Here is a 14901-nt window from a genome sequence, read left to right on the forward strand (position 1 = left end):
TGTGCAAAGTTGCGGGAACTGGATCATGCTGTCATAAACGTAGATCCAGAGCGTCCCAAACATGCTCAATGGGTGACATGTCTGGTGAGTATGCAGGCCATGGAAGAACTGGGACATTTTCAGCTTCCAGGAATTGTGTACAGATCCTTGCAACATGGGGCTGTGCATTATAATGCTGAAACATGAGGTGATGGCGGCAGATGAATGCCATGACAATGGGCCTCAGGATCTCATCATGATATCTCTGTGCATTCAAATTGCCATTGATAAAATGCAATTGTGTTCATTGTCCGTAGCTTATGCCTGGCTATACCATAACCCCACCGTGTGCTCACCCCACCGCCACCATGTTCAGCAAACCGCTCGCCCACAAGACAACATACACTTTTGAAACCGGGATTCATCTGTGAAGAGCACACTTCTCAAGCGTGCCAGTGGCCATTGAAGGTGAGCATTTGCCCACTGAAGCCAGTTACGTCGTCGATCTGAAGTCAGGTCAAGAATCTTGTGAGGAAGATGAGCATGCAGATGAACTTCCCCGAGACGGTTTCTGACAGTTTGTACAGAAATTCTTTGGTTGTGCAAACCCACAGTCTCATCAGCTGTCCGGGTGGCTAGTCTCAGATGATCCCACAGGTGAAGAAGGCGGATCTGGAGGTCCTGGGCTGGTGTGGTTACACGTGGTCTGCGGTTGGACTTACTGCCAAATTCTCCAAAAAGACGTTGGAACGGCTTATGGCAGAGAAATTAACATTCAATTCTCTGGCAACAGCTCTGGTAGGCATTCCTGCAGTCAGTATGCCAATTGCACACTCCCTCAAAACTTGAGACATTGTGTTGTGTGACAAAACTGCACATTTTAGAGTGGCACAATGTGCACCTGTGTAATGATCATGCTGTTTAAACAGCGTCTTGATATGCTACACCTGTCATGTGGATGGATTATCTTGGCAAAAGGGAAATGGTCACTAACAGGGATGTAAACACATTTATGCACAACATTTTAGAGAAATAATATTTTTGTGAGTTTGTAACATTTCTGGGATCTTTTATTTCAGCTCGTGAAATATGGTACCAACACTTTACATTTTGCGTTTATATTTCTGTTCAGTGTATATGGCTCTGGGCACAAACTGCTTCTCCAATAGACAGGTTGGCTGTTTAGCAACAAAACAGACGGGGTTGGTTTAGATTGTTGACATGTAACTATATTTCGTCTACAATGTTTATTGAAAACATACATTTGCACAATGAGCACTTGTCTCAAACACATCGTTACAGTTGTTGGCTAGCTAGCTAGCGAATTTGAACAATATTAGCATAGGCGTGACAGTCAAAGCACCTCAAAATAAGACATGGTATCAAGAACAAGATCAAACTAGAGGATGACTTTACAAGTAAAGATGCGGGCTTGCTTTAATTTAACATAATTTTTGTGGTAAACGTAAAAGTTTAGAAGTTTTACTAAGATATTTCAAGCAAAGCAGTTACATTCACAGTGCACAAAACATTAGGAACACCTCTTTCCATGACATAGATGCTAGGTGCACCGGTTTGAGTGTCAAGAACTGCACCGCTGATGGGATTTTCACACTCAGTTTCCCATGTGTATCAAGAATTTTCCACCACCCAAAGGACATCCAGCCAACTTGACACGAATCTGGCAATCATTGGAGTCAACATGGGCCAGGATCACTGTAGACCGCTTCCGACACCTTGTAGAATTGAGGTGGTTCTGAGTGCAAACGGGTGTGCAACTCAATATTAGGAATGTGTTCCTACTGTTTTGTACATTTAGCGTATGTATATTATATATAATAATACGGTCACACTTGGCCTGCATCTTGTGTTTGTGATCGGTTGTTAATTTCCCCCCCAATATCTAGCCTAGGTTGGATTATAAACTAATCAAGTATTGGATTGCTTGTATTTTTCATGTTCTCTTGCATTATCTAATGAGAAACAGGGACCCAGTAAAATATAGTGTAAACATTGTAAGGGAATCTTAATTGTTTAATGAAAAGTCCAAGAAAACAAAGTAACACAAATTCCACCATACTCTCTTACTAAATCTCCCACCCACCACTTTAACATTAATCCTTTTTACTTGGTCCCTCTGATTAAAAGTTCTGATTCCAAATCAAGCCATTGCACCCAACTATAAGCCAATGTTGACAACTTAAGGCATCTGATAAGACTGGCAATGTAAAGGAATACATTGGATGGAAACAACCTAATTATTACAAATGCCTACGTAAAGCAGCTTACTATACAATATTGACAATACAAACCATCTCAGATACATAACAAAAAAGTCAACAAGGTAAATGGGGATAGCAGCGTGGGGTTGGTTTGGAATCAGCCCAAAGATGCAGTCGTGTACATACAGAATGGTTTAGGGTGAAGGAGCTCTTTCTAACCACATTACAGCTACAGCATTGATTGTCTTTATGACACATAAGGCCTACTGTATTATTCAAGAGTGGAGGGAAAGCAGACACCCATTCAAGAAAAAAAAAAAGAGAATAGTACACGTGAATAAAAATGAATAAATGTTACAATTCAACAAAACCTGCTGCCGCGGCTTATTAACACTAAACAAAAGTAGAAGAGGATTCATCATTCAGTTGTTCAAAGGTAGGTCAAACATTCCTTCCAGACACATTAAGATAAATTAGGGTGGAAGATTCCTGTCACTGGATAATCGGTTCAGTTTCCAAATGGCCTGTCCACCCTAAATACATGAATTTACTGTACTTCCACATTATGAAGGTAATTCATGTGACGGGCACATTTAAAGCAATTTATTCACTATGAAGCTAATCATACTCCAAAGATCCTCTAAGCACAGCTTACATCACTTACCCATTGAGTAATAATGAAATTAAGAGATAGTCACATACTGGTACAACTCATGATTTTCATGCAACTCGAAAGCATCCAACAGTTATGAAAACAGTTACAAACAAGTGGCTTGGTCAGTAACTGCCGTGTGCTGTAGACATCTAAAGCAGCTTATTCATGTTTCCCAATAAGTCACATTCCGGAAGCTGATGACATTTCAGGAGCCTCTTGGCCTCATATATGTCAAGTATCTAAGATGGCTGCTGTTTGGGGACCTGGTTTATGGACTACACGTTATAATATTATGCCCTTTTCATTTCATTGGAATGTTCCAGTTGTAGACTAACATACTCTGATCCAAATAAACCCTGAATTTAAACCCAGGAAAATGCCCTAACCACTTTACTGTCTAGTTCTATTGTGTTCAATCTGTGATCTCTGCAAGTACAATTAAAGGCAAACGTAAGCATTAAACATATTGGTATGATTGCAATTCTTGATTTTAACTATAGTTCACGGCAACTTAAACGGACACTGTTTTGGTTAGCCTTTTTATGACCAAAAGGGAATAAACTCTGCAATTATTAATGGACGATGAACTACAACTCCCAAGTCATCTGCGTAGCTTGCCTAAGTCTCGGTTTGATGACCTATCTGATTTAGACATGCCGATGAGGACTTTGTAGAGTACATATCTTATTGCTCATCATCCTGCAGATGGTTTGTGTTAAAATGCTACTCCCCATTCAAGTCCCCTTTGGAACCTAGTCCAGTCCTGTGAAAGCCATGTCTGTCACTTATCTTCTCACCCTCTCCTTTAAACTCCATCAGTATCTTTCCCTCCAATCGTATAAATCCATCTCTCACATTCGGTTTCTGCTCCTCCTCTAAATCCCTCCCTCCTTCTACCGCCCTTACTTTTTGATGACTCGCTGTCTCACTCATACTCTGCGATTAGCACCATCATGTAAATTCCAACCAGCATCGCTAGGATCTCCATCACTGATTGGCCCAGACTGGAGCGGCCAACCAGCAGCTCAGGCAGAACCGTCACCGTGGCAATGTACACAAAGCCACCCGCAGTGAATGGTAGGATCCAGGCTGTGGCGGCCGCACCCACACCCTCAGCCAATAGGGAGCAGGCTGTGCCGGCAAGAGCCCCCAAGGCTGTCAGCAGCTGTAGACACATAGCCTGATGGGAAAGAGGAAGTTGTCAATGGACATTTCTACCTACAGAGACTTTCTCATACAGGCTGTTGGAACAGAAAAGACAAACCCTACTGCTGCCACCATGTGTCAATAGGCTTTGTGTCGTCATCATGACAGATGTTGTACCGAGCCTGTTTCAGTACATAGTCAAGAAAATGTCCGTTTCCTGTCCGACAACAGTATGTGTAACATCAATCATTGTGAAAAGCTGAAGCTTGTACATTACCTTCTTCTTGGTGCAGCCAGACTGGACCAGGATGGCAAAGTCGCCAATCTCGTGGGGCACCTCGTGCAGCAGGATGGTGAGAGTGGTGACTGTGCCTACTGCTGGGCCCACCAGGAACGATGCCCCGATGGCCAACCCGTCAGTGAAATTGTGTGTGAAGTCAGCAGCCAGGTTCAGGTAGCCCGACACCTTGATATCTATATTGATAGGGACGTCAAACACTCATCCTGCTGCACAGACCCTATGGACTCTAGTCTAGAGCACCTGGTTAAATTGTGCTAAGGAGCATTTGTTAACTCTCTCCATGGTTGAAGTACAAATAAATACATGTAATTGTTGTAAAAATGTCTGAGTGTGCTACATTTACTATTGTATAAAAGTTTAGTCATCACAAATGCATTAAATCGAGTGTTCTAAGGCACTGCATCGCAGTGCTAGCTGTGCCACTAGAGATTCTGGGTTCGAGTCCAGGCTCTGTCGCAGCCGGCTGCGACCAGGAGGGTCCATGGGGTGGCGCATAATTGTCCCAGCGTCGTCCGGGTTATCCTTGTCTCATCGCGCACTAGCAACTCCTGTGGCGGGCCAGGCGCAGTGCACGCTGACACGGTCGTCAGGTGTACAGCGTTTCCTCCGACACATTGGTGCGGCTGGCTTCCGGGTTGGATGGGCATTGTGTCAAGGAGCAATGCGGCTTGGTTGGGTTGTGTTTTGGAGGACGCATGGCTCTCGACTTTCGCCTCTCCTGAGTCCGTACAGGGGTTGCAGCAATGAGACAAGACTAACTACTACCAATTGGATACCACGAAATTGGGGAGAAAAAAAAGGGGGTGGGAAAAAAAAGAAAAAGTTGATGGCCTTACTCCAATACACCAATTGTCCGTGTTGATATCTAGAGCTATTACTGCTTTTAGGAGGTCTGTTCGATTAAACATTTTTTATTTTTTTTTTTTAAATCACGATTTACAGTTTCAATTATTAAAAAAACTAAACATGAAATGCACTATGCATTGTGTGGGTTGCATGCTGTAACACAGAAAACAATACAAGTCCCATGATGGTAGTGACTGCCCATGACTGCTTATCACTTATTAACCCGCATTTATTCACATTACTTCAAATCAAATATTTCAGTTACTTATATTACTTGTTTTATTTGATCACTATTTTATTCCAAGTCATCATCTCACCTCTATAGAGCTGCTGCCGCCTGTGCTGTCTGACAAAACCCTATTTTGTAGTTCTTCAAAGTAAATAAGGCATACTTTTGACTGCTGAATGACAACTATCAATCACTTAGATGATGTATTTTCAGGTAGAGATATCTCGCAAAGAAACTGCTCTCTATGTATAAGAAACACAGACCGGACAAATTTAGCCGTGCAGTGGATTGTGGTCATTATAGTTAGTTTAGCTCGGAAAACATGATAATTATATAGAACACTACAGACCCGGGTTAATTCCTGGGCTGTGCCACAACCAGCCGTGGCCGGGAGTCCTTTAGGCCAGCGCACAATTGGCCCAGCGTCGTCCGGGTTAGAGGAGAGTTTGGCCGGTGGGGCCAAAAAAAAAAAGAAAGAAGAATGAGGGTCATCGCGCTCTAGCGTCTCCTTTTGATGGGCCGGGTGCCTGCAAGGCTGACCCCGGTCGCCAGTGTTTCCTCCGACTCATTGGTGTGGCTGGCTTCTGGGTTAAGCCGGCAGGTGTTAAGAAGCGTGGTTTGGCGGGTCATGTTTCAGAGGACGCATGATTCCACCTTCGCCTCTCTCGAGGCCGTTGGGGAGTTGCAGCAATGAGACAAGATCGAAAATTGTGGAGAAAAAGGGAGTAAAAAATTAAATTAAACAAAATAATTGCCATTTCGGTTAATTGCTCAGCACTATTGATATCCTATGCAAGTTCGTGATTCGTTGAAGTTCAAGCAAATGATTTGTTTCTGCCCCGTTCCAGCACTCCCAGAATTTCGAGCTGGCATTCTAGAATTTAGATGACTCAACAAATTCTCTTCTAACCAGTGATGTAAAAATTATTCTCAGATGTGTGCAGTTTATAAGGTGCTCGTTTAAAAAAAATACAAGTAATCTGATTACTATTCTTGCACATGTTCTTTTTTAGTATGTTTTATTTAAACTGTTTATGTTTTCAATATATCAGGAACTGTTGAATCATTACTTATTGATTTGGACACATGAACCGTTTTGACATTGGGATATTTATCAAAATGTCTTGTCAACAGGAAGCCACGACAGCATCATTTTAAATTGAAGTTTTAGGAATATAAATTGACCTTTCTACATACATTTGCAGAGGTATTGCACTTAAATGAGGTTAAAAACTTCTGAATGAGTCCAAAAACATGCTGTGATCGATTTAATTTGAAATCACCAAAAAAAGTTTGCCCTGCTTAATATTGAGAAGGGAGAGTGGACAATGATCACAACATTGCTATAGTTACATACAGAGAAACTGGCTTGATGGGATGCTGGTAACTGAAATGTTGTCATAAAGTAAATATTCTCATGGAGCAAAAGTGGTTTTGAGATTTTAAAAGAGCCATTTCAGTGAAGGCAAACTGCCCACTAACAACTTAAGTGACAATTATTCAACTATCTTACCTGTAGTTTTCTCCTCCACTTCTTTTGGAGTCTTCTCATCTTTGTTTTCTTTTGAATCTTTCTCACCCTCATTCTTCTTCTTTTTCTCCCCGTCACTCTCCTTTGCCTTAGGAGCAGCTGAAAATAGGAGACGAGAAAATAGGAAAGAAAATAAAAAATGTTGCACATAACTCTTTGGTATACTGACCCTGCCTTATTCCAAAAGTAGGAGAGTAGCATCAAATCACCCAACCATACAGCAGCTCTCGGCTAGAGGAAAATCTCATCAATGGCCAGATTTCAAAATGGACCCAAAGGTCGGGTTATGAAACCAACTCGCTATCCTAATGATTTGGCTGCATTCACTAGGTCTAGGGGTCCTAGGCCTAGCTAAATGGTATGCAACCTGATTTAATGTGCACATTTATGTGAGAGGACCATGTTATATGCATGCATGTGCCCAGGAGACAGACACTACCTGTTTTCAGGGCCAGCTCCGTCCTGACACCTGAGTCGGCCAGCCCAATCGGATTATCATTTGTTCATGGTGATAAAATAAATATATACAAAAACAGTACAAAAAGGCCTGAACCAAAACTAAAGATAACAACAATTGCAGATCCTTCTTATCAAGGCTTCACAAGACTTATTGTCTTGGCAGAGCACTTCACTTCTCTATGGTAGGGGGCAGAATTTGGAATTTTGGATGACAAGCATGCCCAAATTAAACAGCTTTCTACTCAGGCCCAGAAGATAGGATATGCATAATTAGTAAGGATATGCATGATTAGTAGATTTGGATAGAAAACACTAAAGTTTCCAAAGCTGTTAAAATAATGTCTGAGTATAGCAGAACTGATTTGGCAGGCGAAAACCTGAGAAAAATCCATTCAGGAAGTAGGATTTATTTTGTTTGTTGTAGTTTTCTATCCAATGCCATTACAGAATCCATTGACTTAGGACTCAAATTGCAGTTCCTATGCCTTCCACTAGATGTCAACAGTCTTTAGAAATTGTTTCAGGCTTGTATTCTGAAAAATGAGGGAGTAAGAGCAGTCGGAATGAGTGGACCCTGCTGTGTTTCATGCGCGCGACCAGAGAGTGCCTTTCTTGCATACCTTTTAGATTGACGACGTTATTGTCCGGTTGAAATATTATAGATTATTTAGGCTAAAAACAAACATCGTTTGACATGTTTCTATGAACTTTACGGATACAATTTGGATTTTTTGTCTGCCTGTTGTGACTGCGTTTGAGCCTGTGGATTACTGAAGAAAATGCGAAGAAAACTGAGGTTTTCGGATATAGAGAGACTTTATCGAAAAGGAACATTTATTGAATAAATTACTGTCTTCTGAGTGCCACCATATGAAGATCATCAAAGGTAAGGGATTAATTGTATCTCTATTTCTGACTTGTGTTAGTTACTCTTCTGATTGGCTGGTTACTGTTTGTAATGATTTGTCTGCTGGGCTATGTTCTGAAATAATCGTAAGGTATGCTTTCGCCGTAAAGCATTTTTGAAATCTGATACAGTGGTTGGATTCCCAAGAAGTTAATCTTTAAACCAATGTAAAACAGTTGTATCTTTTCTGAATTTTTTATAATGAGTATTTCTGTATTTGGCACTCTGCAATCTCACTGAATGTTGGCCAGGTGGGACGCTAGCATCCCACATACCCTAGAGAGGTTAACCAACCAGCTGCTGCCCCCCGGGGGTGGAGTGTGGTAGTGTAGTGTGTTATGCTCCTAAAACCTAATCTAGGAGCGTTGGTTAAGAGCGTTGGACCAGTAACAAAAAGGTCGCTGGTTCGAATCCCCGAGCCGACGAGGTGAAAAATCTGTAAATGTGCCCTTAAGGCACTTAACCCTTATTGCTCCTGTAAGTCACTCTGGATAAGAGCATCTGCTAAATGACACAAATGTAACTATTCCATAACAATTGACATGCATTACATAGATATAGACAAAAGCAGAAGTGGGCAATAGGAAAAAAAATGCATTGCATAACAGAGGGATCATTTCAAGGCATGTGAGTTATGGTAAAGAAAGCTCTTATTGAATGGATGTAGCCTTGAAATAGCAGGGGCACATGCATCATTTCAAATTGTTGTTCTGTTTTTGCCCGTGCTACAAACTCAAATCAAAATGTATTACCTACCCTGAGAGTGGGAGTGTCCGTGTCCACCCTTCAGGAGGCGAACAAATTTCTCCACCACCAGGAAGGCCACGATTCCACCGAGAACCCACAGCCCTACTGACATCATGTGACCATGGGCAGCACCTACAGGTGTGATAAGGAACACCGTCAGGGACATGCTTTTTGCCAAAATGGGTCCAGACTCAATAAAATAAATAAATAATAAAGAGTAGAAGAGAGTGAGTCAGTGTCATTCTGAAGCATGCTAAATACTGGTATGTAATGGATATGCTGGATAGTATGGTGATGGTAAATGTAGAGATCACAACAGAGCTATACCATGTGAGTGGCCATGATACTGTGATTCTTCACTGTCAGAGTGGCCTTGTCCCTCGTCTCCATGGTTAGAGTGAGGCTCTGTGAAAACAAGCAAGAGAGAATGAAAATGAGAAAAAGAAAAAAACTGACAAAGACTACATCCTTTTTTTTTCAATTTAAAGTTTTATTAAGTTCTCTTGTTTTTCAATCAACCAACAAAACACATTCCACATTCACAGATGTGACAGGCTTTAAAAAAATAAAAAATAAAAAAAGAATAATACTTTTGAAAAAATAAAAATACAATTAAAATGAATGATAAAGTCAAATAAAAGCATTTATTTTTCTTAATCTATATATTTTCCTTGGTACACACACACACATATATATATATATATATATATATATATATATATATATATATATATATATATATATATATATATATATATATATATATATATATATATATATATATATATATATATATATATATATATATATATATATATATATATATATATATATATAACACACACAAAAAAAAAAAAAACATAACACTTGCAGCAGCACTATCAAGGTTCTTATCAGCTATTTCAAGCATTCGCTGAGACGACGGGCCAATAATTCGTTGTTAGGTTTTACAGTACCTTACACAACATGTATCTGCGCATTTCCCTAGTCACCCCGTTCACTCTGTCCAGTTTGAAATATAGTTGAATAGTGGAGACCAGAGTCTATCAAACTTGGGCTGTCTCTTGTGGAGGTCATAAGTGAGCTTTTCAAGAGGAAGAAAGTCAACAATCTGGTCAATCCACATTTTAAAATGTAGGAGGGGTATTAGAGGCCCACAATAGAAGAATACATTTCTTAGCAAAGTATGTAATAGTCATAAGCAAATTTTCTCTGTCAGGATCAAGAACAAAGTCCTGCTGGGCATCTCCCTACAGCTCTAAAATACATGCATATAGGTTCCGCTTTCAGAGGTACATCTTTTACAGTTAGGAGACATATCTGTTTTCATTCTATGGAGTCTCAAAGGAGTATAATAAAAATTTGTACAAAAATTTGTAATTAGATTCTTTCATTTTTACACTGGTAGAGGAGCAGTATACCCTGTCGCAAACCTCCGCCCATAACTCATCACTGATAGTCAGACCAAGGTCCTTTTCCCAGATTATTTTCAAAGGAGTAAAGGAGGAGCTTCCTTTCTCAGAAAGGAGTCTATAGATGTAAGATATTTTGCCTTTAATGGATTGTGCTGTGACAAGAAGGGTTTCAACTTCATTCAACTGAGTTCTAAACCTCCTCTTGGAGGTAAATGAGGAAAGACTACATCCTTTTAACTACAAACCAATAAATCAAAAAAAAGTTGCTCATCTTAGAGCTTACATTTGCTTCACTGATTATTGCGTAAAGATGAAATATTCAATAGAATAGATAGGCAATCAATTATTTTCACTGAATTAAGAAATGTACCGTGGCGATACTTGCGATAGGTTTACTAACCCAGGGCGTGAGGGATGAGGTGCAGAAAGGCGTCTCCCAGCAGGCCACCAGAGGCGAAGCTCAGCAGCACCTTCAAGAGGTTCTGGTGCTGGTCTGTATTGGACTGGACCGGGATCAGGAAAAGGATGAGGAAGGGAGCAGCACTGATCAGCAGAGTGGCACCGATGGCCTAACAATAAGAGAGAAACATAGACAGCAGGTCATAAAGGACCACTTTAACAGGGTGCTTGTGTGTGGTAAAATAATCTCACACTTGATAAGGATGGCTGTGCCGAGTTTCCAAGGGTCTCAAACCAATCTAATGAACTTCATCAAATAAGGAAAAGCTATTTCCTGTCTACAAAAGTGCTTGGATTCCAAGCCTTTCAATAATTGAATGCTGAATATATACATTCCAGTTTCAGTCCAATTCAATTGACAGTACCTAAATAGTTGACCTCCTGAGTTGTGCTGACCAGCACGTTTAAATAATGGTAAAACGGTGTCTAAGAAACCTAATCCTGTTGAACATAGCAAATAAAAATGTAAACTTCATAACAGAGACATCTCGCTCTGCAGTCAAAACCAACAGAAAGTTAATGGCAGTACACTGCGGAGGTTGTCTAGTCCAGTTGTCAAAGCCAAACTAGTCAATAGAACTCGACATCAAACTTAGCAACAGACTCACTGGCAAAAGGGAAATGTCTGTTGAAAAGTGAAAGCAGTAACTGTTTGCTTTTGTACCTACAGCAGTGATCCGTTGAATCTGGAGAGATAGGTAGCCTATGTTTGCACAGGGAAAGTCAGGTTGTTGGAACGAACAGGAGGGACACCGACAGACAAAGATATGACATTTTGCATATGATTTGATTGAAGGTAGGCTATGACCACTAACGGACATCTAAATGTAGCACAGGTTCTGGACAATAATAATGTATCAAATATCCAGAACAACACATTCCATGTCCATTCATGTATGGCTCCAAGGTCTCCACTGACAATACCTGCATCCAGAGCTCCACTATGTCCCTCTTCTCTTCCTCCACCTGCCTCTTCACCCTCTCCCCTCCTTGGGTGTGCCCGTGTCCACTCTCCTCCTTGTGCTCATGAGCATGACCATGGTCATGGGCGTGGTCGTGTCCGTGAGCATGACCATGGTCATGGGCGTGGTCGTGTCCGTGAGCATGACCATGGGCGTGGTCATGTGCGTGAGCATGTCCGTGGTCATGTCCGTGGTCATGTGCGTGACCGTGGTGCGACTCCTCTGCTGGGGGCAGGTTGGCCTCAGCACTCCACTTGCTGGCCCCCTGGTGCAGCTTCTGACCGCCATGGGAATGACCATGGCAACCGCCACCCCCATGCGAATGTGCATGCCCATGGTCATGAGAGTGACTGTGAGCAACAGTTAGCTGGGCGGCTAGCAACAGCACCGCTCCTGTGAACAGTGCTAGCAGACGTCCATGGGCCATCATCTCACCTGGGACAGACACCCAAAGGGAAGATCTATGGTTACAACAGGCTGCTATAGTACAGCAATACTAGCTTCATACAGCAACATCTTATTGTTTTTAGATTGTGGGTAGTTACAGTGGATGGCTTTAGCTAGCTAGTTATGGAACAAATATTAGGCTAACTAGCTAGTTAGACAACAATTAACATGATCAACATCCCATCTGCTATACCTAACAGCATTCCCATAATGGCCCTCTGCTAAGGCAATAGGCGTACAAGGGGGGTATGAGGAGTCAAACACTAAGGAAGAGGGGCAGGGTCCCAAATGGGGTTAGTAGCCTAGCTGAGTAACTAACTTAGCTAGGCCGTGTTATTAAAGTGATGGCTTGAAACATACTGTATGTTAATTGTTGTTGTACCTAACGCCTAGCAAGTTAGCCACTAACTGTTTGTCTAACAGCTAAGTTAGCCACATCAACAATAGCTGCCTATGAATGCGATTAATCGAATGCAGATGTCGCAGTTCAGATTTGCATGCGAAATCAGTTGGCGGGATACTTAACTAGCATTGTACAATAGCAAACAATGGGTAAACGTTACCTACATAACTTAGGTAATTGGAGTTGTTAGCGGTAATGACAACAATGTTGCAGTATAAACGAATTGCCCTAAACTCACCTGTCTGCTGTAATTATGCACGGATAACCAGTCTGCAATGTTGCGGGTCAGTGATAACGGTTTATCAGATAAATGATTCCCAACAGAAGATCTCAAAAGTGTCTATTCGTTCTCAGACGTGGCATTTAGTCAAATTAATAGAAACCTCGCGTGATTTCATTCGCTGGTGTAACTAAAGAATATGTGTCATAACATCGCGAGACTTATATTTTTGTAATCTCATCCTGCATAGAAGCAGGATGCGGACTCAAATATGGTGGATGAATGAAGGCCGTTTACCAGTGATTTTTTTTGTCACAATACTGGTCTGCTTAAGGGAGTAGCTCTCCCATAGGCACCAGTGCATTAAGCAGTCGGTTCTGTTTTGCTTAGTTGATTGACTGTATGAACATCTTCTGTATCTCTCTGACTACTATTTTCAGGGAAATTATTGCAAAGTTAACTTTGGAAAAGACAACGACCAATAATGGAATGATCTTATTTAGGGGAGGTTTACTTTCAACTGAGAGTGTGTTGTATTACAGTTTACATGTATTGCTCTCTGAGATTCCACATGAAGACTGGAAAAAAATGTAGGCCTAATTAAATGAAGCATTCTAGGCTACCCTTCTACACTTGTACTATTAGAAATGGGAATACTGCATTTGATGTTGAAGTTTCCCTATGAAAAGCAATGGAATTCCAATTAACAAAACTTAATTGGATCAGGAAAAAAAAGGATTAGGATTACAGTTGAGCCATGTTTACATTCATCTGCCATGTCTCTGCACACTTTCCTCGTGTCCCATGTCCATACCTTGGCTCAACCCTGACCCCAGCCATAACCCTAACCATGGCTTCATGTCCACACCACAGGTGGCTGATGAGGGGAGAACAGCTCATAATAACAGAACGGCGCATATGGAATGGAAACCGTGTGTTGTATTTGATACCATTCCACTAATGCCGCTCCAGCCATTACCACGAGCCCGTTCTCTCCAATTAAGCTGCCACCAACCTCCTGTGGTCCACACCCTGGCTCAACCCGAACCCTAGCAATAACCCTAACCTTAGCCCAGCCTTATGTTCAACCCTAACCCTAATCTTAGTTTGTCATACTTTTATCCTACTTTTCCAAGTTTCGAGAGCTCAGCTCTGCCTGGCTCTCCCATTGACAATAGTGCCTTTTGCATCCCTTTGATATTTCAAGTAGAAATTGTGCACCAATATTGCATTTTAAAATCCTGTTATGTTAAATTAAGTGCCCTTTAATATAGACCACATGGGGAATTAAATAATTCACATTTTCTGTATGAATAAAGACACACTAAAGTGCCAAAATCCAGCATTTTGATATGTCCCTCCGTGCACCCTCTGTCACTTAAACCACACATTTGTCCAAGTTTTCACCCTAATTTAAAAACTAGTTATTTTGTTGCTTTGACAAAGTCATTTAGTGTAATTAGTGATTCATTTACATCTGTCCCTCATTTTAAGGTCAATCCTGTTATTAAGTGAACTGAACTCTCTTTTTAGGTGAAACTGTTCCTTTTAAAATCTTTTTCAAAAGAAACATTGAACATCTAATAGTCAAATCATAGTGTAAAAGCAGGTGAGCTGGTTCTACTGTGTTTGCTGTTTTGTGGTGGAAAACTGAGCTGGCTGAGCATGACATGTCAACCCTGTTACCCATAGATAGACAGACTAGAAATATTCAAACTTAATAGGCACTTACTATAGCATTTTATTTAATGGGAAAACATATTTTTTTATCAGTTGAACACATGCTTTTTATGACAGAATTACAAAAATGTATGAAATCCAGCGTTTTTTTCATGAAGTTACACTTCTCAAAAGGCATCGAATTGGTGGAATGGCCCAGCCCCAGTTCAATTTAAAAGTCAAATTGCAGACAGATTTGAAAAAATCTCAATATCAAATTATTTCTGAGTACCTTACTGTGATTGTTTTCAATT

General features: G+C 41.0%; 1 protein-coding gene across 1 annotated transcript; it reads right to left on the bottom strand.

Moving 5' to 3' along the window:
- Positions 1 to 1207: 1207 nt before the first annotated feature.
- Positions 1208 to 13106, bottom strand: LOC100136269 (zinc transporter Slc39a7). The gene is made up of 8 exons (XM_021572015.2): positions 12947 to 13106; positions 11821 to 12293; positions 10838 to 11006; positions 9350 to 9427; positions 9032 to 9154; positions 6892 to 7008; positions 4280 to 4476; positions 1208 to 4036 (listed from the first exon to the last, which is right to left on the bottom strand). The coding sequence occupies exons 2-8, from the start codon at positions 12286 to 12288 to the stop codon at positions 3782 to 3784; spliced, it is 1407 nt and encodes a 468-aa protein (XP_021427690.2). The 5' UTR covers positions 12289 to 12293; positions 12947 to 13106; the 3' UTR covers positions 1208 to 3781.
- Positions 13107 to 14901: the final 1795 nt, after the last annotated feature.

Source organism: Oncorhynchus mykiss, chromosome 18, assembly GCF_013265735.2.
Source record: "Oncorhynchus mykiss isolate Arlee chromosome 18, USDA_OmykA_1.1, whole genome shotgun sequence".
Taxonomy (NCBI): domain Eukaryota; kingdom Metazoa; phylum Chordata; class Actinopteri; order Salmoniformes; family Salmonidae; genus Oncorhynchus; species Oncorhynchus mykiss.